The 27,665-nt window shown below is 41.1% G+C and overlaps 1 protein-coding gene across 1 annotated transcript; it reads right to left on the reverse strand.

Annotated features, from left to right (window-relative positions):
* Positions 1 to 346: 346 nt before the first annotated feature.
* On the reverse strand, positions 347 to 25,093 carry vax2 (ventral anterior homeobox 2). Its single transcript, XM_006805510.3, has 3 exons — positions 24,043 to 25,093; positions 19,886 to 20,073; positions 347 to 4,120 (listed from the first exon to the last, which is right to left on the reverse strand). Exons 1-3 carry the CDS (start codon positions 24,275 to 24,277, stop codon positions 3,620 to 3,622), a joined length of 924 nt encoding a protein of 307 aa, XP_006805573.1. The 5' UTR covers positions 24,278 to 25,093; the 3' UTR covers positions 347 to 3,619.
* Between the last annotated feature and the right edge of the window lie 2,572 nt (positions 25,094 to 27,665).

Here is a 27,665-nt window from a genome sequence, read left to right on the forward strand (position 1 = left end):
AGACCCATTTATATATATTTATATATAAATTTATATCTATGTACATACAGTTTGTTCATCATAAGAAGTAGCTGGTGCCATTAGCTTGACATTAAAGTACTGCTCAAAGAAAAGAAGTTAGGGCCTCTGCAGGACCTAGGCTGTGCATAAACCAAAGAGTAAACCAAGCAGAATCAGTTTGTTGTCTTCAAAATAAACGGAACATTTTTCTCACAATCTCAAAGGACGAGAGCCGCGAGGAGGCCCGCAATGTTCCTGAAATGGTGGTCTCGCTTAAACAAGTGCAAGATATCACACGCGCAACAAAAGCGTTGCTTTTGTTGCGCGTGTGATATCTTGCACGAGAAAAAGAAACTAAGACGAAGGCTTTGTTGAACTGATGCAAAGCTTTACCCCATTTCCTTCTGTCAGGGAGAAGAAGGGTCGTCTCACTTCTCCGGCTGTCCCCCCTCAACCTGAAGCCTGCATCTAATGAGCTGAGGACGCATTACAGTAAGTCCAGAAAGCATTCAGTGGCTGAAAGTTGAGGGAAAATATGGAGTTTGAGATTTCTTTTGCAACCACTGAACATTTTCTGTCATCTCACATTGGATGGGAAATGAGCTAAGAAGTTCAGTCTTGTGCAGCTTAATGTAAAACAGTAGAAACACTTTTTTTAATGTCCAGCAAAAAAAAAAGAAACGAGAGAGAGAGAGAGCAGAGGAATGAAACAACCTGGCTGCGAGAAAAAGACAAATAAACGAAAAGACTACATCGGCCCTACATGAGAAGCAAGCCTCCTGACCTCTCAGCTCCATCTCTCTGCTCAATATTTGATGCCAGAGCATGTGAATTATGGATGGTTCTTATAGAAAATAATACAGTGTTCAACAACATCACAGGTGCACTGCTACAGAGACCTACGAGTAGATAACAGGGGATTTTTTTCTTCTTTTTTTTTATTGCATCGCTGCTGGGCTCTAGACACAGCAGCAACAACAAATCACCAGCTACTGGCTGCTGGTACACGGGTGCAAAAAGGCCCGGTGAGCTGAAGGTCAGAATCTTTCCTGCACTCTGCAAGAAATGTATGTGCAGCCAGAAACATGGCCGGCTGTTTTAAACCTAGCCCCAGCCTTTACTTACAAGCACTCTTTCTTTCTTTTTACTTTTTTTTTTAAATTGATGTCATGGCAGTGTCCTTTTTCTTTTTTTTTAGCACATGTCAGGCCATCTTCAGGGAGTGTAAGAGAAAGAGAGCAGGAAATAAAACTCACAGTGAGGTGAAATTTAGAAATGAATAGATACATGGGAAAACAGACGAGAGACGGGAGTGAAAAGGGGGCAATAACTCATCTGACACGCACAAATTGAGGGCAAACTGTTTCGAATAGCAGGCTCTCGCGGTTGATTCTGATTTGCTTTGGACAACAAGGAAACCTGGACAAATGGCATCTCATGGGGAAGAGAAAAATAAAAAAATACAGGTCATTCCGCCACTTCCTTCCTTCTCATTCAGCCCTGAATGAATCCGGCAAATGCTCTGTCAGTTCTAACACACAGAGGACAATTTAGCTTCAAATCAATCAATTAAAGAATGCAGCTGAAAGAAAGCTGCAGATTATTTCAGGAGGGGAAATAACTGAGGATGTATTTTTCCTGGCTTTAATTCTGAAAATCACCTTCCTAAGAAAATAAACTTCTCAGGAAGGGTGAGGGGGTGAAAGTGGAGGACATACAGGATGATGTAGAAACGCCATAAAAACATAAAGTGCTTTCAATGAGGGGTGAACGCAGACATGCTGAGGTAAAGTAACAGGAGGGCAAAACAGGGCGACTAAAGGAAAATCAACAGCCTGAGATTTTCTCATGTAACGCTGCGGCTTACTGTATCCTGAAAGTGTTCAAAGAGATTAAGATTAGGGATGTGATGACCCGGTGAAACAGTACTTAGGTAGCTTTCATGTTGTTGTAACATTTCAAAAATAATAATTAAATAAACAAACCTGAAAAAATAGAAAAATTACACTATGAGTTATGAAACAGCAAATCCTACAGCTGTCAGGAAATCCAGCTGTAGGAACCTCTCAGAGCAACGGCCAGGTGTTTGGGGTGTTTCGAGCGGATATCCGGGTTAAGACTTCCTCTTTCATCCATTCATCATAGCAGATAAATTAAAAGAAGCTAATAAAAGCTAAGGAATCATCACTACATAGCCAATGGTTCTGCAAACAAAGACCTTCTTTTATCCTCTAAGTGGACCGTTTACCTTGGTGCGACCAAAGCAGACCTCGAGCAAAAACCAGAAAGTTTCCGGTACCAAAAATCTGCATATTCATCCGTTTTTTCATCCAAACTGCAGCTGCAGCTAACTTTTTTCATCATCAGTTAATCTGACAAATGTTTTCTCAGTCCTCCTCTTAGTATGTGAAAGGTTAGCGCTGCGGTCATCATAAATCATCTCGTTTGAAAAGCTGAAACCAGAAAAAGTTACAGGTTTGTTTTTTTTGTTTGTTTGTTTTCTTTTCTTTTGCTTGAAAAGCGATGATAAACAAGTTATCAAAACTGTTGATTCATTTTAATGTGTGATGACTTAACGATGGAGATGCAGCTTAAGCGCAGAGATCTCTGCGCTGAGAGTCGGTGCTTATTCTTTATGCCTCTGAAAACTTTCTCGGTCTCAGCGTCTTGAAGACAAGATTTCAAAGGTCGAACTGAGACCGCTGGCCCGGGTTCAAAGGTCATCTCTCTCAGCCCGACCTCCACTTACTTCACCGACCAGAGAACGCACGTGAGACGCTTCTCGAGGCTTTATCTGTAAACGCTTTGGCAGACACTAACCAGCCTTCTTTTCAGCTTTCTTTTCATGTTAAACTGTTAGATCTAGATATGTGATTTTTGCACCATTTGTCCAGATCCTACCACATTATGTTTCATACACAAACACAACCAAAGAAACTTTTACAAAATCTACAGCTGGACACCAAACAGACTGATATTAAAATGCTACAGTTCTTTTTTTTCTTCTTATTCTTATTATTATCGTGAAAACACATCAACTAAAATCAAACATGGCCACGTGTACAGGAATAGAAATGTGTACATAAAGCTCTCTTTGAAATACCGCTCTTCTCATTTTTTGTTTTGTTTTTCTTTTTTTAATCCTGAACAGTAAATGAAGGCCTGTATAGAGAGAAAAATCACACACACACACACACACACTCACTGGACAAAAAGTGAAGAGTCGCTTAAAACCACTGCAAAGAGAGTGGTGATAAAAACATCTGCCTGTCGGAGTTCACGCAACATACACACATGGCATTTTTTTTTTTTCAAAAATCCACAAGTTTGTTTTTTTTATGTGGGAGGGTGAAATCATCACTTCCTACCACATCAAGTCCTTTTCACCATTTTGTGTCAGTGTGCCAAACAGTGCAGTGGCACAAAATGGTGCTGTAAGAAAGCAACTTCCTCTCTTTTCTTTTCTTTTTTTCGCACTTCTATGAACCGGGCTGCTTTCTTTGCCTCACTGCAGCCACTCAAGAGTCAAACAGGTGGCGGGGAGAGAGACTGAGGAGAAAAACTCTTCCAAAGACGAACCCTGCTCCCCCAGTCGTCCCCTGAAAGAGGGACATTACACTTAAGAAACTGTCTTCTTCCCACCCAGGTCTGCCTCCTTCCTGTCCAGCCGCATGTACGGCTCAAATGCTGAAGAGCCGCAGCCGTAGGAGGACGTCAGTTCGTGGTGAGCGCTCCCCAGGAGCGGCATGGAGAAGCAGAGGGGGTGAGGTGGCGGGACACCCAGCCGCGGGGAGGGCGGGGTGCCCCCCAGCGAGGGCAGAGAAAGCCCGAACGTCCCTCCTGGTAGGGAGCTGGGAGGAGTGCTGCTGCTGATCCCTGGAGAGGTGGAAGAGCCTCCACCCGGGCTGCTCAGCAGGGAGCCATTTGCTGGATGAGACGGAGGCCCAAGGAGAGAGTTAGGTGGTGGGGGGGCAGGGCCCGACAGGAGGCGCCCCTGCTCTAGGAGGCGCAGGATGTTGCAGGTGGCCAAAGACTCAGACGTGGAGGAGGAGCGCTTGTCTGAATCCTTGGTGGTGTCCTTCTTCTGTTTGGTTCTGCGGTTTTGGAACCACACCTTCACCTGCGAAGGCAAACACACTCTGTCAGCGGTGGAGTCGGTAAAAGCGTTACGAGAAGAACTGAGAGATCATTTTGCCAAGACTCAAAGAATAGGACCAAATAAATTTTCAATCACAGAAACCCTGATTTTGTTGCACCTTTTCTTCATTTCAGCACTGGAACGTCTCCAGAATCATCACACTGATTCACTTCATGCCAAAAGCTAAAGAGCTCCCAAAGTCTGAGGACACTTTGTGACCTCAAGTGCGCTGCAACAGTAAACCAGTCATAGCCTCAGAACTCCATGAAGAACAAACAGAGACAGTTTAAAATCAAGGCAACAGCAAATGGATCAAATCTGTGTTCTCTGTCTGCAGCTTTGACCATGATTTTGCCCAATTTGTGGCCCTAAGAGGTTTGAAACACAGAATCTCAACTGAAACACTGGAAACTAGAATGCAAAGGGAAAAATAAAGTGAAAATTTGAAGCTTAAAGAACAAAAACGCTCTTGAAATCGTTCAGTTTCATCGTTCACAAGACATCGTGTTAACTGCAGCCAAACAGCAAAAGCTTGGTGAACTCTGTCTGTCCTTGTCTGCCATATTTAATTAATGAAGTGCAGCTTTAATGTACAGTATGCTTAAAACTTAGGAATGGCTACGGGGAGGCTGATTGAAGGGAACATAGGGGTCACGGGGTCACAGCTCATAGAGAGACACCTCTGTAAGGAGTCACCCATGAAAAATGTATAACATCCTGACCGAGATACAGCTAACTCCGTGTTTCGCTGCAGGTTCACTGTATCGCAGAGTGTGGCGCTAAAACGAGCAGCGTAATAATTCAGCATTTCCAACAAGCTGTCGGCTTAGTCTATTTAAAAATGAATCAAAATCATCAGCAAAAGGAGTCTGAAACAAGTTCAGGAAAATTAGGAAAGCTTCTGTGGAACGAGACGTTGTTACTTACAAGTATTCTCGTTTGATCTTTACTTAAAAACAATTCAAATTAAGATTATTTCACTTTAGATAAAAAATAATCAAAATGTTATTTTATTTTTTTAATTTTTAGCAATTAGATTTAATCTAGTTCATTAAAAATAAAAGTTAGGAAGCTGTATGAAAATAATTTTAAAAGGAAGAACTGGAGCAAAAAAAGACTGAAATAAAATAAAAGAGACTTGGAGTATGTGGTTAATGAAACTGTTTGACTGATTTTTACTCCTGAGATATGTCACTCTAATTATACGTAAAAAGAAATTTTTTAAAAAGTTAACTAAAACTAAATAGAAACTAGGAAATCCCTCCTGGAAATTGAATCAAAAACAAAATAAGTAAATACATTAAAAGCAAAAATAACTCTGTGGTGTCAGATGTGATTTAGCTTAACAGCCTAAATACTAAAGCTGCTACGCAATGCTCCGTTTGTGCTATAAAAAGCAGTAACTAGAAGCAACTGTTTGTAATTCTCGCTTCAGACTTTAAAGCTGTTTTGAAAGATTTCAAAGTACATCGACATATAATGTTCATTTACATAGTTTCAGTTTTCAATTCGTCAGCAATTTATAGAATAATTAATCTACAGATTTATTTCTGAACTAAATGATAATCAGGAAGAAAAAGATGCAAATGCAAATCTGAGCAGTTTTTCTTTCAGCTAACTTATTTGTACACTATTTGTTAATCATGTCTCGTTTATCGCCCCACTTCTTCTCCACTCACATCTATACGGTGTAAATTTATCCAACATTACACAACAGACTTTCCTAGAAATCCAGTAATCTAATCCCTGGTAAGAGGGGATTCCTGTTACAGGAGAAACACATAAACCTGTGAAGGATCTGCAGCTCATGGTAAAAATTAAAAGAAAAAAATACTTTCATATGACTGTGTTGATTGCACAACAGCCAAATGACACATACGAAGGAACGCGGTAAAGCTACGTGAGCGTACATCCACAGAGAAGTTATGTGTAAACTGGACCCACACAGAAAGCGGTCACATGGTCTGTATTTGTCTGCATTTGTATAGCGCTTTACTTGGTCCTAAGGACCCCAAAGCGCTTTACACTATACACAATCATCCACACATTCACACACTGGTGATGGCAGGCTACAGTGTAGCCACAGCCACCCTGGGGTGCACTGACAGAGGCGAGGCTGCCGAACACTGGCACCACCGGGCCCTCTGACCACCACCAGTAGGCAACGGATGAAGTGTCTTACCCAAGGACACAACGACCGAGACTGTCTCATAGGAACCTACAGGCTTAAAACACCATTTCAACTTCATTTCATCAGGCTCACTGGACATGTTTGGCCTGATCTTAAAGCACAAGTGTTTGGATTTTTAACAGGAATAACAAACCTGTGATGCTGATAGTGCCATAGAAGTTTTTGGGTTTTTTATAGCTCAAAGATGTCTCATACACATAAATATCATCCTGATTATGGGCTTTATTTTGCTCACAGATGACTTATTTTGTGATTGAAGCACACAGCTGTTTATACACTTTTTATTTTGTGCACTTCTAATAGCTTTGTACAATTAATAAATATAAATGTGCAGATATTTGCAGCTTAAAACCACTAAAAGGGAAACTGTCATCCTAGCTCTCTATTGCATTTCGCCCAGTAAGGGCAACAATGACTTAAACATAATGTTTCCAGGTCAGTGAGTGGTTGGCCTCGTTGCTGCTGAAAATCACTGCAGTCCACTGGTAGATTTCCAGCTGCAAGTAAGAAAAAAAGGGAGTCGTCGTGACCTGGGGTTTGTGTTGTGTTTGAGCAGAAACAAATTAAGAAAAGAAAAGAAAGCACAGCAGCTGTGTGCTGAGATGGACTCGATCTGGATGTCTTCTGATGCCTCAGGGGCAACTGACAATGTTTCTGTGGTTGCTAGAAAAGCTATTAATGACTAAGCCTGTGACTGTAAATGCAGAGAAGTTTTTAAAAAGATCACATAAAAAATTTAACTGACTCCACGCGATGGCCGCTGGTGCAGACATGACTGGTATTGGCCTGTTGCTTTAGTACTAAGAAGGTAAACAGTCATTGTGGAGAGCAAAAGAGGAAATGTGTTTGCTATAAAGCATTGGATAACCATCCTCTGACTGTGACTTAGCTATTAAGTTGGCCTTTTAAATCAATCTGCATTTTTTACTTGTTAATTAACCTCCTAGGACCTGGCGTCCACATATGTGGACATCACATTTTGGGTTATTTAGACTAAAATACTCAATTTTGCTCTACTGATATCCACTTACGAGGACATTATACTGTCACTGTTCTATAAAACTTTAAAACGAATATCCTCATATGTGGCTCTTATTTTTCTTAAAAACAAAAATAAGGTTAAAAAAAATCTGGTAATTCTTTGTTTTTACATTCATTGGGCCCCAATGACCCCAAATATCAAAGAGAAATTAAAAATGCATGCCGTGGAAGAGTTCAGGTCTTAGGAGGTTAAGAATAACTGGACTTTTTTGGCAAGTGTTGCACTTCCATGACCAGCAGATATCCCGGGTAAGATTTCAGTTTCCATCTGCTGATCATAAAAAATGCAGATCTGACCAAATCAAATCCCCAGAAATGTGTCCCATGCCACTGGAGGCTTCCATACATGCTCATCTAATCCCAACTTCTGTGAGATTATGGGACATTTAGGGGTCTAAGTAAGAACTCAAGGGCACTTTGATGGTTCCTACGTACACATTTCGATCCTTCCCAAGGACCTTGCGGTCCTTCTAGACTCTTGCTGAGAGCCGCTTTTGTTCAACTGGTATCAACTAACTCTTATCTTCCAAAACATCTGAGCAATCCAGTAAGGCAATAATCTAAAGCTGTTCATTTTTATTCAGATAGTCAGTCTGGCTGGTGTTAACTACAGTGTCACTGTAACAGCTACTAGTTCAAGTGAGATCATAGTTCCAGCTACTGACTGTGACACAAATAATGAGATCAGAGAGGATCCAAAGAATCCCACAGAAATACTGATGCAAGCACATCTTACTGCAAAGACCCAAACGTCAGAGACGGAGATAAGAGGGGAGAGGAGGGGAGGGACAACAGGAGGGTGGGAAAAGCATCAGAAATGATGTGTGCAGCATCGTGTCCGTCGTTATAGTCCAGATTTTGTCCTCGTTAGTTCACACACGACCCTCTAAGACCTCTCTCTGTATCTTCACGTGCCTGCCAAATATCCAGTTAAAGGCTTTCACTATGGAGCAAAATCCTTACCAATCCCTTTCCTCTACCCTCATTGACGTGTTGACATGGGCGTGGCTTCCTCTCCTGCTCACATCAGTATCCTCCTATCCACTGCTCCAAACTAAAAAATATATATAAGGGGAAGGGAGGGGTGGGAAAAAAGCTTTCCAGTGCTTTACAGAGGGAAAATGATGAGAGGAGAAGAAAGCAAAGCTGCCTTTGGTACATCTACACTATTGGATGTAAATCCTTTTTTAATGGGATCCAGGGTTCAGCGTGAAAGCAGAGATTACCGAGGGAGATCTGGATTGGGTGTGACCTGCATTTGCCCTAGACAGACAGGCAGGCTCACCCTCTGCACCACGCCCTGATGCACTACAGGGGGCATGGTCGGGGCGAGGGTGAAGAGGTTAGGACTGAGTCCTCCATGAGGTTATATTTAAAACAATCCAGCTTACTAACCAATATTAATCTCATTGTGTCTTCAGCTCAGACGTCCTTATCACTACATCATGGAATAACAAGAGCTTCATAAATAACTCCTCCTCAAATGCCATTAATGATGAAGAAGAGCTGCTATTAAAGGATCAAATGTTTCTTACATTGGTTGAGCACTCACATTGAAGCCTTTGCATTAAAACCTCACAAACACATGCTTTCATGCTTTGAAGAGACAGTAATTTACTATATATTATTGCTTTTATAATTATTATTAATAATTACAACTCTGTGGAGCTGTGGTACGCTCTAAAACAGTCTTTTATTAAACATTAACAAGTTGGTTTATCTATTAAATGATATTTACAGGTGCAGGCAGGCTTTTTGTGAATGTTCTTGTGTGGAAATATGTCATTATGTATATGGCTATGTTGAAAAAAAAATCACATATGCATGTCTGTCTTGACCAGTGGATCTCTAGCTTAGTTTCCAGCGCGCATGTCACTTCTTCTCCCTGAAACCAGCCAATGCTGAGCAACAAAACACAATGTAAACAGTGATGGGGTAAATTCAGCCAGGTTGGGGTACGTTCAACAAAATGGAGAGACGATGAGGCCGCCGGGCACAGGTCAGAGGCCTTCACCGTGGTTACAGCCAGCTGCAAACAGCAAGGCGGGCAAACTGGGTTAGAGGTAGAAAGGTGAAGCCAGATCAAGACCCAATGTACAGATCAAGTGGGCATATGTGTGAGCACCTAAGCTTTGCTGTATCCAGGTAGAGATGGAGAACTGGAGATCGTGAAAAGATTTATTTGTGTTTACATGCATTTATAATTCTCAATTTTTTAATGGTTTTTTTTTTGCACTTTGACCCTTTTGTTGTATGCACTTGACCCCCCCCTCCCGTCACCACACTAAGCTGAACTGTCTGAGCCAGCGCGATGGAAATCATTAACTCCAACATCCCAGCAGCACTCTCTGGCTGTATAATGGCTGTGTAATGCAAAGTGAAATGCGGCGCACTTTCTACGACTCCTCCATCCGCTTGTTGCTCCCACTGTGACCCTGTTGAGATCCCCTGATCTCAGGCATGTGACAAACACACAATGAAAACACTTTTCCATGGAGATTGTCCCAGACGCACCAGGGGCCACTGAACCATATATAATGCAATGATGGATACTCAACTGTATGTAGCGCAATGGGCCACTGGCGACTCAGCTGTACTATATGCGATGGGTTGGTAGTGGCTAGCTAATGGGCCGGACCAACTATTATAAACTTACTGTCCTTTTAGTTTGGGGAAACTTACACTAATGTCTATAAAACTGTTTCACAAAGATGATCAGTCGTATTTATGTCTCTGCACCTAAACTTAAAACTCACCTGTCCGTTTCAAAATAACCATCGTTATATTTGCTCACTTCTTAACCACTACCCTGACATTTGAATCATTTACATGCTTTTATTGTGAAGCCCCGTGGAGTGTTTGTTCTCAAATGCCCGCGTAACCATGTTGTTTTAGCAGATGGCATCACGTCACACCGACCCTGGCCTCTCTCCATTGGCTCCTTGCAGGTTTTACTTTAAAGCACAGCAGAAATGCTCCTCCATCAGGGCCCCTCAGCTCTGCACAACCTGCCTGAGGAGAGGCGCTTTAAACCGGACTTCCTTAAATCACTTCTGAAAGCATATTTTGATAAACTCATTAACGCAGTGCTGTTGTTTATTTTCCACTGTCTTGTTTGTTGTCTCCACTGTTGCTGTAGCTTTTATAGCTTTTATTCCTTAAATGGTATTTATTAATATTATTGACATTTTGCTTTATGCCCCTTTTTTCCCCCGTTAATGTTTGGCTTTCTGTTTTAATTTACCTTCTGTGTCCTGATTTTGCTCGTTTTTCAAAGCACTTAATAATAAGTCTTTTTAAAATGTGCTCTATAAATGAAGTCATTATAATAAAATGAAGTTTTTCTGTACACACAGCAGAGGATGTGACCTCCTTATTGTTTCTGGGTATTTCAATATCCCTTCTGTCGAGTATCAAAATATGTGGGTGCAAAGAATCCCAGAATCTGCCCGTTTGAGGTTAAATGTACCAGATTTGATCATTTAAACACGTTCGTGCATGAAAAAAATAGTTGTAATATTGTATTAAAAGTAAAATAACCTCAGTTTAGGACTAGAAATCATTTTCACCTGCCTCATATTCACACCTCCTCTCCAAACTGTTGTCAGCAACACATTTCACTGACCTCTAAACCTCCGAGCAGCTCCAGGTTCACTCAGAGGTTAACCTCGTTTTATAGAATCGCTGGTAGACATGGCTGCCTAATCCTCCTTAGCACAAAAGCACTCGGGACTGTTATGAGGCCCACCTCTCTCGCTCTCTCTCTCTGCCCCTCCTTCCTGTCCTCTGTCCAATGACTGCTCTCCGTTTAAGCCATTACCTCCTCCCCACGCACACTGCAACGTTAGCGATACACCGCACGCATTCAGCAAAAAAAAAAACTCAGCAGGTGTTTGGATGTGGTCCATGACTTTTTGTGCATGTCACCCCGCAGTCACTTGAATTTCCCATCGCCTTCGGCACATGGTCTCGTCTTGGCCGCGCAGCCTCGTGATGCCCAAATCTGTGACAGTTGTTATTTTTTTTCCATCTTTCTGGGGAATCACAGCTGGTAAAAGCAAGCTACAATAAAGCGCGACTCTACCTTATTTTTAGATTTCATGTCTGTGCATGCATCACCTATAGCACAGGGGGCCCCGCATCTCCTCTGCTCAGCGGCTTTCCTGTTAAAGACTTAAGAGTGTTTTAAATGAGCCAAAATGAAAGCATGTAAAGCCATCTATGCTACTAAAACACTGTCGTTAAGGTCACATTTTAGATACCTGTACTCATCAGTATTTGACTGGATTCATTACCTTCTAATTTATTTAATTTGCTCCTCCTCCACATTTGCTGCGTTTATCTGACTGCTTCCCAGCATTCCCATTTTCAACCACAGGAGTCATTGCAATTGTCAAACTGGAAATCTTACCCAAAAAATAAGGGCCACATGGGAGACCTTTGACCCCTCTAATTGTCTGGCAACTCGGGGTCAGCTGTGTGTGTCTGTGTGTTTGTGCACATGAAGTGAAAACCTCTTGTATCCAGTTCTGCTGATTTCCTATTTCCCCATAAGCTGAAGGATTACAGGTTGCTCCATATGTTTGTAAAATTACCCTCTGCTTGGCTTCACACACTCTTCACTCTGCCAGAAACTGATTAAGCAAGTCAAATCAATCTATGAGAGTGATTAGGGACAAAGGCGGCGAAGAATTAATTGCTGTTATGTTCTGATTACCTAATCAGTTGATTAGATAATCAGAGCTTCACAGGTTTCTTCCTGACCATCGCTAAGTTGGACAAAGTTCCCATTTTGAAAACGACGCTCGAGTTTTAGGTCACTGCGGAGCGAAGAGGAAAGAGTTTGTTTCTTTTCAGCACCAAGTCCAAACATTTAATCTGAAAGCACAAAGGCAGCAAGTGTCCGTCTTTCTGTCTGTCTGTCTGTCTGACCGCCTCCCTTCCTATCTCTTTCTCCATTCTGAGTGTTTGGACAATCGCCGTACTGTGCGGCCGCCTCTCTGCTACATCTGCAAAACTATACGTAATGGCCGGGCCCTCTACGCTCCAGACGATCGGCCAGACAACGTCTGTCTGGGCCGTCATGGAGAACAATGCGCACAACGAGCACATTCACTGTAAGCAGACACCCGCAGGAGCACGGCTCGTCGTCTTGTCTCAGAGGAACATAGCTGTCTTTCAGGGATCCATCGGCATGTACGTAAAATCACTTTCTGCTTGTGTTATCAAAAAAGGAATCTTGTATGTCTAAAGGAGGAAAATCGGATTTCCCTTCAGACCATAGGGCTTAATCAGGTCCATAATACACCTCTCTTGCTATTTTCCACTAAAGCATTGACCGTTAAATAATATTATGCAAACAAAATGTGCACAGTTGCACAAGCAAACGGTAACTTCAGTTTCATAAGAGGTCAGAAAGGTTCATCGAGAGCCACATTTCTCTCCTTTTACCCTCACATAGTGCTCAACATAACAATTATTAATTCATTAATACATTTTATTTATGAACCACTTTGCAAGCTGCTAAGAGAAGCCTTACACAACCAGTTACAAAGCCAAAATTACAGCTTTTTGGGATCCACATTAGATCATCTGTGACCTCTGACCCCTCTGCAGTACAGTAGGTCACAAGACAAAAAGCAACAAAAAGCATCATTTGAAGTTTTTACAGCTATTAAACTGCTCTCCGGGCTGTTTGGCATCAAGAGACAGTCCATCTGAGAGAAAAGACATCAGACAAGGCAACAATCAAAGCATGACACTCATTTTGGGTGACTTATACACCTGCAGCTACATCTGAGAGGTTCACTCTAACACTGGCTGTACACTTCCTTCCAACCATCCACCCATCTTCTACCACTTATCCAGGGCTTCAGGTCACTGGGACAACATGATCCTGTCCCTGGCTACTGCCTCCAGCTCTTCCAGGGGAATACAGAGGCATTCCCAAACCAGGCGGATTGCAGGTTGGACCGAAAACACATACACACTCAAATGTGCTTCTTTTACAGAGTGTTTGGAGGCCAGCAGGGACAGAATCTGACTGGGCCAGAAAACACATGCAAATCATTCGTGTGCACACTCACCTGAGAGCTCAGTGAGGAAAACAAACTAAAGCAGACTGAATGATTTGTTTGGGATAAAAACAAGAGAAAGTTAAGAGCCGATCTGCATTTTAAAGCTCTGTGAACGAGCTCCACCTGCTCTGATCCAACACTTTTTACATGAAGCCAACTTTGTGTCCCACATACTAAACAATTTAACGGACAGCACACTGCACTGCACAAAACATAACTTTTTTAAAAATATATTATCACAACATTCTTTTTTAATTCTCTTGACACTGAAATACCTTAATTTACACAAAAAATATTCTCATACACCCTTCTTCAAATTTTAAAATAAGTAGGCAATGGAGGCTGATGAAGAGAAGATATAGGAGACACTTTAGATTTTACTTTCTGTACACGGAGAAAAAAAATCTAAGGGTTTGTAGTCACAGTCCTAGATCCTGGAAGAGATTTATTTTGGAGATTTTTTACGTTTTGAACAGCCGAATGTTAAAAGATGTCTAACAGAAATCTAAAATCACTGTTTATTTGCAGTGCATTCAAACAAATATCATAAAAAAGGTGTGCATTTGTGCTAGCATATGCCCAAATGTGCTCTGTTCAGTCAGCTATAAATTATCTATAAAACACGATCTCATCCCTGAACTCTCTTCCATTTGAGGCAGGATTACACCACAGCACAGAAACCATTAAATCCACAGCTTTCTGTGGAAGGGCTGCAGACAACAAAAGGCTGATACAAAGGCAACCTGTACTTCATCTGGAGGGCAAACACACCACTCGAGCTAGTGGAGAGATTTAAAGAACACACACGTTTGTTTTTCTTTGTTTTTTTGTTTTTTCCTGGCTGAAAATGTTGTACATGCTTTTATAAAAAAAAAATTATATTTTTCTAATGCTGACAGGCCATGTGTTTAGTCTGGAAGTGTGAGGTAGAATACACACGATAACACACACACATAATGTGTCCTAAAATACACACAGTTATATAGACTTTCACTGAATCAACTGATTTCTCTGACTGCCATCCTAAAGCAACTCCACATGCAGGAACACACCTCCATAAACATCCATCAGTCCTCCGTTATCCAACCAAAACTGACCATGAAGGTAACTGAAATGGAGGCTTCATGTACAGTTCAGGCTGTGTGTGTGTGTGTGTGTGTGTCTGTGTGTGTGTGTGTGTGCCCTTCCTGCTGTGTTGTCCAGTAGCGGGGAGCCACCTGCCGGGATGAAGGGGGAGCTCTGAGCTGGTAACAGATTACAGAGTAACGCATTACAGCAGAGTGGGGGCCACGAGTGACCCTCCTTACACCTGCTTTGTTCATACGTGGACTCAAATGTTTCGAAGAGGCTGAAGTCTTCGGTTTCTCTGAATTGTTTCAGTCAGAATAACTTAAAAAAAAATAACTGTAACCCTCATAAATAATACCTGTTCTCTCTCCCCCAGCTCTTTGTACTCTTTCAGCTCAATGCAGAAAAAAAAAAAAATATATATATATATATATATATATATTAGGGGTGCAACGATACTCGTATCGATATCGAACCGTTCGATACAGTGCTTTCGGTTCGGTACGCATATGTATCGAACGATACAACATTTTTAATTTATTTTATCAACTTTCCTTCTGACGATGCTGTCTGTGTTGAGCGCTCAGTGGATCTGCGCTCGACAGTGCAGCCTAGGCGGAGTAGTCGAACACAGATTCACTGAGCGCAGGGCAAGCTAGCTAGACAGAAGTTAAGCTCGTTGCAACATGGCAAATTGAACCTCCCCCACCCTCATTCAGATCTGGCGTTTGGAACTATTTTGGTTTTCATGTGAGGTATGACCCTGAAGGTAAGCCTGTCATGGACAAAAGTAAAACAGTATGTTGGATGTGCCAGCAATGCTCAATTGGTGGGAACTAGTGTGTTAGCGCAGTTAGCTCATTAATGTGTTGACGTCTTCCAGCCCCACTCATGAGGCGATCCGCGGTAGCTCGTTAACGGAGATTTGCCGTGTTGTGACCTTAACGTCATTTCAGATTAACGCTGACAGCACTAGTGGGAACACAACCAATATGACTGCACATTTACTCCGACATCATCCTAGTGCAAAGACAAGTGGAAACAGACAAAAACAACAAGCACGCATGCTACAAACTTTACCCGAGTCATTTAGACAGCCGTTAGCACATGATTCTCCTTATGGGGACCTGATATGTTTAATATGCTGCTGAGAATATAGCCCAGAAGAAGCGTATAGTATAGCTTTTATTTTGGAAAGAGACATTTCTCCATAATAAACTCTCTTTTCCAAAGATGAGTGATTCCTCAATCAGATACAGGGCTCGCAAAATCGCTAGCCCGACGTCCTGGGGCTTTTTTCCAGTCGGGCTACCAAAATCTATCTCTGCCCTGCCCGTCGGCCTATCGTAGGAAGGAAAAATATATGTCAATGCTTTTGCATTCTTTCGGAAATGTAGCTGGGTAATTATGTCATTGGCATCGGCCACTGTCAATATGTGACATACTGAAATCGCGTTTGAATTTGCGCTTGTTTTTTGCTTTCACTTTGCAATCGCGTGAAATGTGTATAGAAAGCGACAGTACTGATTGGTGAGTAATGATAATTTGCGCACCAATTCCTCTGACATCGTCTTATCAATCGTTAGCTTACTATGCAAACATGACAAGTGAAATCTCCTGCAGCTTAAACATGTGAGAGGTTGATCGCGCAGAGAATCGCTGAGCGTTATGTTAGTGCGTGTGTAAAAGCAGCAGGATATATATTTTAGTTCTGCTGAGCCAAATAAGACAGGTCAGGGTGAAGAAGTGACAAAACGGAAAAGTTATGACAAATCAGACTATAAGGCAAAAAGAAAGTGCAGCTTTATGGTTTCATGGACAAAAGAATTTCTGTGGCTGCAATATGACGAGCTAAATAACCAGGGCTGCACATAAGTGGTCCGCAGGTGCGCATTCGCTGTCAAAATAAAAACCGCACAAGATAAGAAGTTGCAACGCGTGTTTGCGTACATAAGATTTTCAGGAGGAGGACAGACATTTGTTTAGAACTCTTAAAGATGTCGAAGAAGCTCCTTTAAGCAATTACTGTGATGTTCCTCCACCTCCAAAGAAATGTCAGAAGGAGTCCGAACCACAAAAGAAGCGCGTATTCTCGGAAAAGTGGTTGCAGGAGGTGAGCTGGCTTCAAACAAATGATGAACGCACAGAGATGTGGTGCAGAATGTGCCGTGAAAATTTAATAAATGACAAATTAATAAAAAGGCATGAACATTTTTTTTGTATCGAAAAAATATCGAACCGTGACACCAAAGTATGGAACCGAACCGAACCGTGAATTTTGTTGTATCGTTGCACCCCTAATATATATATATATATATACGAATAAACTAATTTAAAATTAACTTCTTCCACACTAACAGAGCTCCACCCATTTTTATGGATAAATGATTGCATATGAGAAGAAGATTTACGCAGCTTTATGCTTTCAAACTCGGGCCAAAATCACCAGAATCAGATTTGAAAGAAAGTGCAAAGTTTACATTTACGTTTTGGAGCTTGGAACACGTGAGAATAATAGTTTTGATAATCAGATGCTGATCAACTGCTGGAAATGACTTTTACTTCTTATTTATGTGTTTTCTATATTTTTATATTTTTATATATATATATATATATATATATATTTATTTATTTTTTTTAATTTATTTATTTTTTAATTTAATTTAATGTATTTATAAATTTATTTATTTTTTTATTTAGTCTTTTTCATTTCAGTGATCACTTGATACAAAAGAGTTTGGCATAAAAAATTTACTATGAAAGATTTACATAAAAATACGCACATTTTCACCATATTTTAATTGGAATTACTGAAGTTAATCATCATCTAAAAGTCGATCATATTCCCACCGAGTAAACAAAATCGAAACTACCCCAAAACATGGACTTTATTCTAAAGTGCTTTAAGCCCTGAGGCCTTCTGCTGTTTTTGCCTTCCAACAGAAATTGTTCACGATAGATAGATAGATAGATAGATAGATAGATAGATAGATAGATAGATAGATAGATAGATAGATAGATAGATAGATAGATGTAATTGAGTTCCTTTTAAACGTAACGCTCTTTAATTGTAGCATGAAAATCAGATTACTGCTCGAAAATCTTTAGAAGCGAACTCAAAACATCAACAAACACCATAAGTCACCAGAAAGCCAGAAAAACATCCCCAAACATCTTCCTTAAAGGGGGTCTGAAACTTCTAAGAGCTCCTATCTTTCCCTTGTGATTGGTCGCGATTAGCCTTGAATGGCGCATTTGCCTAAAAATAATGGAACCGCTACCGATAGAAAGAGGATGATAATGAGGAAGAAAACGCCTCTAATGCCAACTAAAAGCCTTTCGATCACGCTTAAAAGCTGCTCCCATAGCATTAGGAAATTTCGACTCCGTGGGTTTAATATTTTACATCAAAGAGATTTTTTTTTTTTGTTGTCATTTTTGTCGTCATTTGAAGGCCAGACAGTTTTTCATTCAGCCAATCCTCAGCAGCAGGAAGCTGAGGCCCTCCCATTAACACCCCTATATTCAGCGCTAATGAGGGACACAGTGGCTGCTCTGTGTTTCACACAAGTCCATCCGACCACCTTTATTTGTGAGGGCATGTTTTGAGGTACTTCACAATTGGTTTGCATCGCGCAGTGACGAAGATGCGCAAAAGTGCTGCGTGTTTTTGCTTGCAACTAGTGCTTTCACGCAGGCGACGCGTCTCGGTACACAGCAAAATCTCCAGTGTTAAATCGACTCTAGAGAGTGTCTATATGGGTCCACTCCTCTTAGTGTTAACACTGTTGAGTGTTAAATGAACACTTTTGACAGTGTTATATTTTTAAAAGTAACCTAGTCAGTTTTGAAGATTAACAATGACTAACACTGAGCAGTGCTGATTTTCTAATACTGGAAAATAACTCATAGAGTTATATATATATATATATATATATATATATATATATATATATATATATATATATATATATATATATATATATATATATAGATATAGATATAGATAGATATAGATATAGATAAACATGAATATTAAAACAGCACACATTTGGACATTTGGACAGCAGAAGTCCAACTCAGCTGTTTTAATCTTTAACATAAAGTGCATAAAGTGAAGTTACAGAGGATACAAGTTAATGCTGATTTACATCTGCGCCAAGCTTTTTATTGTTCTACATATGTCAGCTTGTCCTTCAGCCAACAGTTTAGCCAGTTGTAATTTGTCATTTAGGGATAATTCTCTGAAACCAGCTCATTTTTAGAAGAAAAGAAAGAAACATAAAGCCTGCTGTGCTGCCGCTGCTGCTAATGCATAACTCCATACAGCTATGACCTCTGTGGTTGGGCAGGAATGAATGACGGGAGGTGGGTTCAGGAATGAGTGCCATGAAATGTCACGATCTATTTTTTGTGTTACAAAAACACCAACCCCCACCACCGCCACCAATCATTTTCTGTAGTTTTTTGTTCACTGTGTGCTCAGCCTTGATTCTGTGTGGTTTCTTATCAACGTACAACCAAATAAACTGAATTAATAACTATGTATTTACATTTTAATTATATTTCTCTGCGTTTGCTGACAATTAAAACTTTTGAAAAGACATAAGTGCACTTTGATCGTAACACACAAGCAGATAATGTGCATCCACATGTGTCACGGAGATGTTGACTCACTAAATGTGAGGCTGTGGTTTGAAATTCATCAAAAAAAAAATGCATATATACCTAAATGTAGGCAGAGGTATTTTAAAAGCTCCAAAAATGGACTTGTGGTAGATACTTATTGATCCCATCACTGTGAAAACATGTGTTCCTACTTGGCCTGGTTAGGCCTGCGGGCTTTAGGCTCATTCCAGGCCTGTATCAGGTTCAGTCAAACCCATGGGGTCTATTTGTGGATCGTTCTGCTTCATTTTATGCACGGGACGTTTAAACAAATGAATGAATGAACATTCCTGTGCTATAAACTTGATTTATTATCTTGAAAATGGACATAAATAAACCATTTTCTGTGGAAAATTATTCTGTGCTTGGCGACTCCTCGTTTCCGATTGGTTGAGGAGCCAATTAAAGATTCTGCGCACACCTGTGCCCACAATTAAGAAAACATCTGTCTGTCGCTAATCGAACCCCCGCTTTAGCTAGCCGAGTGTAGCAAAGGGCTGTGATATTATTAAAGTAGCCTTTGTTATGAGATAAATGTATTGGCTAGGAACCGGCTACTTAACTTAGTAGCTAAGTGCATAGTTGGAGAAAATTTCGTCACGGCTAATTATTTTTAAATATTTATAAATCGTTTTGTTTTGTTTTGTATCATTTTTTAAAAGTATTTTTGGTCCAGAGCAGCTAGCTCAGTTTTGGCCTTACCTGCGTTTCCGACAGATTCAGCTGTCTCGCGAGCTCCGTGCGCTCGCGCCCCACTACGTACTGGCACCGCTGGAACTCGAGCTCGAGCCGGTACAGCTGTTCGGCCGTGAAGGAGGTCCGCGTGCGTTTGGGCCGATCCAAGTCGAGGCCCTTGGGCAGGACGATCTCTCGGATGGTGCCTTTGGCGTCTGTCCAGAAAAAGAAACGTCGATAAAGTAAGTGTTAACGTGAGGCTGTGGTGGTTATAACATAGCAACAGATAGCTGCTGAAAACGAAACAGAGAACAGCTAAAAAACTAGATTAATCGACTTTCCAGCAGGTGCAGACTTCAGAAACAGAACTATAAAGATACTAAACCGGCCAATATACGACTTCAGGGAGAAAACACGGAGGCAAACAGACTCTGTTATCAGTAATGAGCCTGGGTGTTAGGTGTTGTAAATGATGGCACATACTTTTAATGGTATGTTAGTTGGCTCTTCAAAACAAGTAACCGAGTCACTGCCTTTAATCCACTCCCTGACGTTTCTTTATTGAACCAACGTGCCACGTTATCATTAAAACTGAATTAGTTGGGTTTAAACTTGCCCTGCGCCCAAAACGCAGGGACATACAGGAAGCTTGTAGAGCTGAGGGCCATGTTGGGTTAACGTGCGTAAAAGATAAATAAATAAATTTTAAAAAACCAAATTTGTGTGACGCATTGTCAAATTCATGGTACTGTGAGTATTGAGTGTTGTAGCACTTAATTTCTGCCCTGGGTCTTAAACAGAGCTACTAATGTGTTTTGTAACTCTGCGACTCAGCTGCACAGAAGCTCGTTGGAGATCTGAGCCGCTCTCTGAGCATCGCTTTCACTCCAAGCACCAGGACTGCGCGCCGTTATCTGCCCCGAACATTAGTTAGCGCGCACGGTTTCTATGGGTGGCAGCTTTCCTGCTTTTTCCTTGTGTTGACTTTTAAGTATTATTGTTTCATGTTTGTCATGACTTTTTTCCCCTCCCAGAATAATGAAAATACCGGAAAAAAATAATAATAAATAATTTCATACATTGAATCAGACCTAGTGGAGAGCCGAAAATTAAGAAGTCCTGGATAAAAACCGCCCGTATTTCTTAAAAAAGAAAAAATTAAAAAGTTTGTTTGTTTTGTTTTTTTAAACCACGTGTCCAGCCCGTGTATTTGTGGTCTCACTGTAGCTACGAATATTTGTTCGTATTTATCACAACGAATGGACGCACCGGCCAGACATGATCCCTTCGTTGTCCACGGTTTTTTCAGGTCATAAAATATGTACTCCAATAAAATATGAAGAGCTTTGAATTAAATATGAAACAAAACCGATTGAACTGGAGGCACATGGTGTTTTCTCCGGGCAGGACATTGCTAACGGTAAGAGAAACGCATAGTGTGCGTAAAAACAAAACTCGATTTTTTTTGTTTTTGTTTGTTAAGCTGTGCAGTTACATGGACTTGTTCGGCTCCTATAAATGTCAAACACCCTCTTTTGTGGCTCGTAAAACACAGCAGGTAAGTTAAAATGAGGATTGTTGCGTAAAAGACAAAAGGCAGGTTGTTTTTGCGTTTTGGTGACAATTAGAAGCGTCTGTGAAACGCCGTGAATTCATCAGTTATGGTCCCTGCACGCCATGAGCTGTACTGAAAACGCATTTCAATTCTAGCCCAACCAACAGCTCAAACACAAGTGTTTGGTTACCCAAGGGCCCCTGATGCATAATGAGCTCTCCGTCTTTACGCACACACAGTTTATTTGCCTAAAGTGTAGCCAGGCAAGAGAAAGGAAGGGGGAAAATCGTCTCTTCAGAGAGGCTAAATCTGCTTAAACACAATAATACAGTACATACAGTTTAGATATGTCCTTGCTCGAGCAGCTCGAACTGAGCAAATATTTGCAAGCAGAGGAGGAAGCCAGCGGCTGTTTGCAGACCTGCTGACCTCTCGATGACCTCGGTGGCTCCGCGGAAAAGCCGGCCTCAGCTCGAAAAACAAATCCTACCGACGTTTAACCGCGCACTATCCCCACCTAAATGGCCTCACAGATCTGTCCTCCAGGCCTCTTTTTCTTCTCAGATGATCAAACTGAGGCAGCACAATAAGGACCGTATGTTCCAGCTCTAGGGAGTGACGAGTGCTGATGATTCACAATGAACACCTGACTGCCAGATCTCTTAATACAGAACTACGTTTGATTCAGTATGTCCAGAAATAATCACAAATACTATTTTACATACAGATAAAACGCTCGAACAGAATCACCCAACAATGTTTAATTATCTGCAACAAAGAGTCAGAAATAAAGAATGACTCTGTTATTAATAAGCCGTGTAGGTGCATTTCTACAGGAGCACAGACGGTTTTTAGACCTCTTACATGGACATTTCTCTCCCTCTTCCTGCCATAGCCCTCCTACTGAACTGTAGTAATTTTAATATTCTCTAAAGCTAAATATGCTTTTTTTTCCCGCTTAGTGTGAGCCATGACAGCGCACGACTAAACGCTCGATGAAAGCTAAAACTAAACCAGCCAGCAGCCATAACATCCTCAGCTTTCTACAACCTGAAAACTGATAGGCCGACATACCGAGTCTGCCCGCAGCGGTTACACACTCCTGCAAAATAAATCCCCATCGAAATAACACTCAGATTTGATTTTGATTTTGATTTTTATTGTCCTCTCTCAATGCAGAGAAGCTGACGTTTATGTTTTTGTTTTTGTTTTTTCATAAATGAAATGCATTCTGGGGAAAAAAAATCCATGCAGGAAACTCTTACAATGGCTCACAGTTTTCAAATATTCTAAGTATAAATCAATATTTTAAACGAGGTTAAGACAGTTATTTCATAACTCAAATTATATAATTTTAATTTAATTTGCAGCTGGCCTAAAATATGTCTAACTGCTGTTTTACGTATGTTTGTGTATTTTACATACATTTTAAAAAGTACATCATGTACTTTTTTCATATTTTTTTAGCTGTCATCGGAACACATGATTTAAGTTCTCTTTTTATGTTTTCCATGACTCTGAAAGAACTACCAGCAATCATTTACGAACTTTAAGGATTAGAAACGGAATTATTTTTATTTTATTATTATTTTCTTCTTGGCTTCATATTTTATCGGAACTTATTTTCTCACGGTCTTCCCCAGATTTCTGACCTCCTGCAGGACAGTGTGGACTTTAACACTTAATGAAATATTATGTATTAATATTTGTAATAATATAATGTTACTGACAGAAAAGGCAATAAACACACACTTGTGTGTGTGTGTGTGTGTGTGTGTGTGTGTGTGTGTGTGTGTGTGTGTGTGTGTGTGTGTGTGTGTGTTTTAAAATATATATCAGTTCTTTTGCACAAACAGCGCGACTTCTCCCTGATTTTAAGTTTACCTCCAGCCTTTCTTTTGCTTCCTGCACCTTTCAGCTGTGATTTGAAGCATCTGCACTCACTAACGCTTAAAGACAAAATATCCCTGCTGTTAGGAAAATATAAGGCATCATCTCACTGAAGCAAAATGTCCCTGTTTTCATTATTAATTGGACTAATTAAATTTTTATGTTTTCACACGAACAAAGGTGCGGCCACAATTGATGCAGCCAGTGTTAGTCGATGCTTTGTCTCAGAGGTTTAAGTTTAACTAAAAAATGACTTAGAAAGCAAAGGTGTGTTTACTCCCCTACTGTTGCTGTTTAAAACTGTTATAGTTAAAGTGCACGCCGCCTGTTGTTACTACAATAGATACTTTTTCTTTTTCTTTTTTCTTTTTTTCTGGGTCTCTTTTCACCAGATGTGTCATGCTCACATCATACGCTTTGTTTAGAAGTTCAAGTGTGTTTGATAAACTTTCACAGTTTTGACTCCATATAAACACAAATTTTCTTCTTTTTATTTAATTGTTTGATATGATATTTAAAAATTTTCCAGGAAAATTCCTACCACTTTCTAAAGTGTGTATATTTTATTTTAAATACATTGCCTGGCTGCACTGTGTATCTAAAGTTAGTCTATAATCTAAACTGTTTTTGTTGTACATCCACTTAATTTATTTATGATACTCGTTTGTAAAATATGACAGATCTCAGTCTGATCAGCAGTTTTAAGCACAGGACTAATCTCTTCGTTTTGTCCACTCACCTCTTACTAAAATTCTCCGGCAGTAGTCAGGGTCCACTCCCAAAAGTTTGTCATGGCCGTCTTCGCTGGAGGAAGTCGGCGTGGATGCTGATGTTCCCGGGGTGTCGGTGGAGCTCTGAACCGGAGACCGGTTCCCTATCTCGGAGCGACACTTTGTTTCCATCCTGTCCGGACACAGTGGGTTGGGACCACAGCGGTGGTTCCCATCGCCCATAGTCGTGGCCTGGTCAAACATCTACAAGTAAGTTACAATCTATAAGATTAGCTTTATCTCTCCCTCCTTACGTCGCTGCCACTCAGTCCTCTCTTTCTACTTTCTTCACCTCTTTGAAAATGTTCTCCAGAGACGAGGAGAGCATGCCCCCTCTCTCCCTCCAAAATAAAGTAGATCCAGTTACAAAGGAACCATGTGGTCCTGCAAAGGGACCGTGGTGAGCTTCAGGTGTTGCTGCATGACGCACGGTCCGGAGTCCAAAACCGAAGCAAGAGTTAGCCGGGCCTCGGGGGGTGAGAGCGAGAAAGAGACCTCGGGATCTTTTCTCTAACTATACGAGGTGCAGGAGGAATGCATGGTGCGGGCTGCAAAGGGGGCAACAAGATCTACGGAGGAGCGGGGAGGTGCCACTCACACACTGCTCACCCACATAGAAATAAAGTGAGAGGAGGCGCTGAAAAAAACCCCAGAGCGGCCACAGTTCACCGTGCAGAAGTCAGGAAGGAAAGTTTCTCCTGGTTTGTCCAGCTCAGCAGCCTGTTACTTCACTCCCGGTCAGATCGGCTGCCTCTGCAGATCCGTGACTGCATGTTGTTGATGATGATGATGATGATGGTGAGATGGTCACATAAGGGGGTCGTCCTTCTCCTGCTTTTGAAAGGCGCACAAACAAAAAAAAATGTCTGTGTTGAGACCCTTCTAGAGGGGAGTGTCTGGTAATGGGGTCACATTTGCTCGCAGAGTCTCGAGCACGCTTGTTGGTTTGTTGACAATTTGCTTTACAGCTGAAACATCACGTCTGAGCGGGGCGGCTCGAGCACCCTGCCTACACCAGAGCAGGAGAGACGGTGCTGTGTGGATAGCATTTGTGGTGACACGGTGCACTTTACAGAGGCAGGAACCAGACGTCATTTCCTGCCCGCACAGAGTCGCTCTCCCATTGGTCCACCGGCAGGGCACGTTTTCACTAGAGGATAAGCGGCGCTGTGGAAGGCGATCAGGCACAGAGACATGAGACGATTATTTTTTTCCTGCAGTATTTCTCTGGAAACAGCCCGAAGAAGCAATGCACGGGTTTCCCCACAGCATCAGCACCAGCTCTGACTTTTTATGTGTGTTTTTGTGTTGTTGTACGGCTGAACTCTGAGCTCCTCACTGCCAGAAAAACAATGAGTGCAGATGCACAATGAACAGTTCTGACCCAGTAAGGTAAAGCCTGAATTAATATGTCTCAGTTTAGCTCGATTTTTTCCCTCACTCGATCAGAGGCACTTGAAATTCTCAATGGAAGCCTCTTAACACCAGGAAGAAAAAAATATATATATTTGAGCTGTGCAGTAAAATATATGCTTAATTTCCTGTTTATTAAATCCTGGATGTTCTTATCGGTCTTTGCCACATATTGGGGGTAAACAGAAAGCCCCCTGCCCTGCTCGCATGCTGTGAGCGTTTCTAAATCTATTCTTCATTCACATGAACCTTCCAGTTCCCCTTTTCTTATTGAAATCAAAATATTACGATACTAGTCGTTTTTTAAAACCGAAATCATGATTTGGGGCCATTAAATAAATTTCTATATTACTAGACTGTGCTGTGCTTTAAGGACAGAGTCGCTTCAATACGCAGAACCTCAAAAACTGAGTTGGATTTTTTTTTCTGAGAAAGTTTTTGTGCCCCTGAATGTTGTTGTGATGAGGCCATAATTTTGTAAAAACAAAACAAAACAAAAAAAAAACCCTCATAGCTAAATAAATAAATAAAATGCATGTATTTCTTTAAATGTGTGGTATCTACAAAATATTTTATCTGCATAGCTTTAGTCCAGAGATTGGATTTTTAGCTTTCAGCCAAAAGCAGCTGTATCCTGAGGATGGATGCAACAGCAGCAAAACACGTGTTTTGAAAATTTAATCCGGTGCCATAGTGTCACAATCTCCACTCTGAAAATGACCAGAGTTAAACCGACTGTCTGAATAGGCGTTCCGATTATTTTGTCCACCCCCTTAGCCTGCACAGAATTGTCTGGTCTTTTGTTTATGATATGGATGGTAAGCACACTGCACGCTGTTAACACACAAATCTGTCACAAGCACTGAGATGAAGCAGCACAAAGTGAGGTTACAATTTGTTTTCCATTGGAGATAAAGCGGCTCATTGCCAGCGCCCACTGTATATGCGCGGAGCCATCTTTTCACCGGTCTATTTTCTTCTGCCAGCTTGATGTTGATGGTGCAGCCTGTAGTTTGTTGTGATTGTGAGATAATTTCAGTCGCGGGCGCAACTGAAACACTGGATGGAATTTCCTCTTTACAGGTGAAACGTGTCTGAAAACAACGCGGAAAAAGGGGGCATTTTGAACGGGATTATATAATTATAGTTTTGCCGTGTGTGTTTTTTCTTATTTTTCTTATCCGAAGCCGTAATTACTGCGCACAGCCATGGGTCGTTACTCCTTTCAGCTGGCCTAATCTCACAGAGTATGAATAGAAACTGTCAATCAGACGCTGCACTCAGCGGAGAGACAAGAGGGGACTGATTGCTGCTGCTGCACAGCGACACACACACACAAACACACACACACACACACACACACACACACACACACACACACACACACACACACACACACACACACACACACACACACACACACACCTTCTTCTTCCTCGTTGTCTCCAATGTTTTTGCCCTCTCTGTTTTTACTGGTGCGCCACAAAAACCCTCCAAAAAACAGATTTTTCCCTCCATATTCAATTTTCTGAAGACTCCTCATAGCTTGATTTCTTTGGGTGTTTTTAGGAAACATTTTCATGTTTGTAATATGTTAACAAGTACAAATTATTTATTTATTTATTGGCTGCTACATTTGATGCCTAATTGTACCCCAGTACTTCCATCCAGGCCTGGCTGCCGACTGACACACCTGCTTGTTTAGACTTTTTAGAGAACGTTAGATGGATGGACACATGCATGATAGAGAGATTAAGACGGGGACAACCCTGTGTTGTTAATAAACAGTGAATGTGCACAAACTGTGGTTGCATAAAATTAAAAGACATGGCTGAATTTGTGCGATAATAAACAGACCGGTCCTCTTCAAAAGATGCCCCAAAACAAACAGGAGATACAGTGTTTTGTTTCACCTTAAATGCTTCATATCAGAAACATTTACTGTGGAGATATAGGGAAGCACTTAAATGCTCGTGTACATTTAAGAACCATTTGGATGCTTTTTATATGTTAATACAGCATCAATTTACACGCGTTCAATACTGAAGTGGTTCTGTGTAATGTTTTTATTCTAAGTGCCCTCATTCGTAATTTCAGTTAAGATGGATTTTTTTTGCAACGTACTGGCTTTCTTAAACTTTCCTTTCGCGCTTCATTTTATAGTCTGCACTCGTCACTA

This window comes from Neolamprologus brichardi, chromosome 3, assembly GCF_056152115.1.
Source record: "Neolamprologus brichardi isolate AB-2024 chromosome 3, ASM5615211v1, whole genome shotgun sequence".
NCBI lineage: Eukaryota > Metazoa > Chordata > Actinopteri > Cichliformes > Cichlidae > Neolamprologus > Neolamprologus brichardi.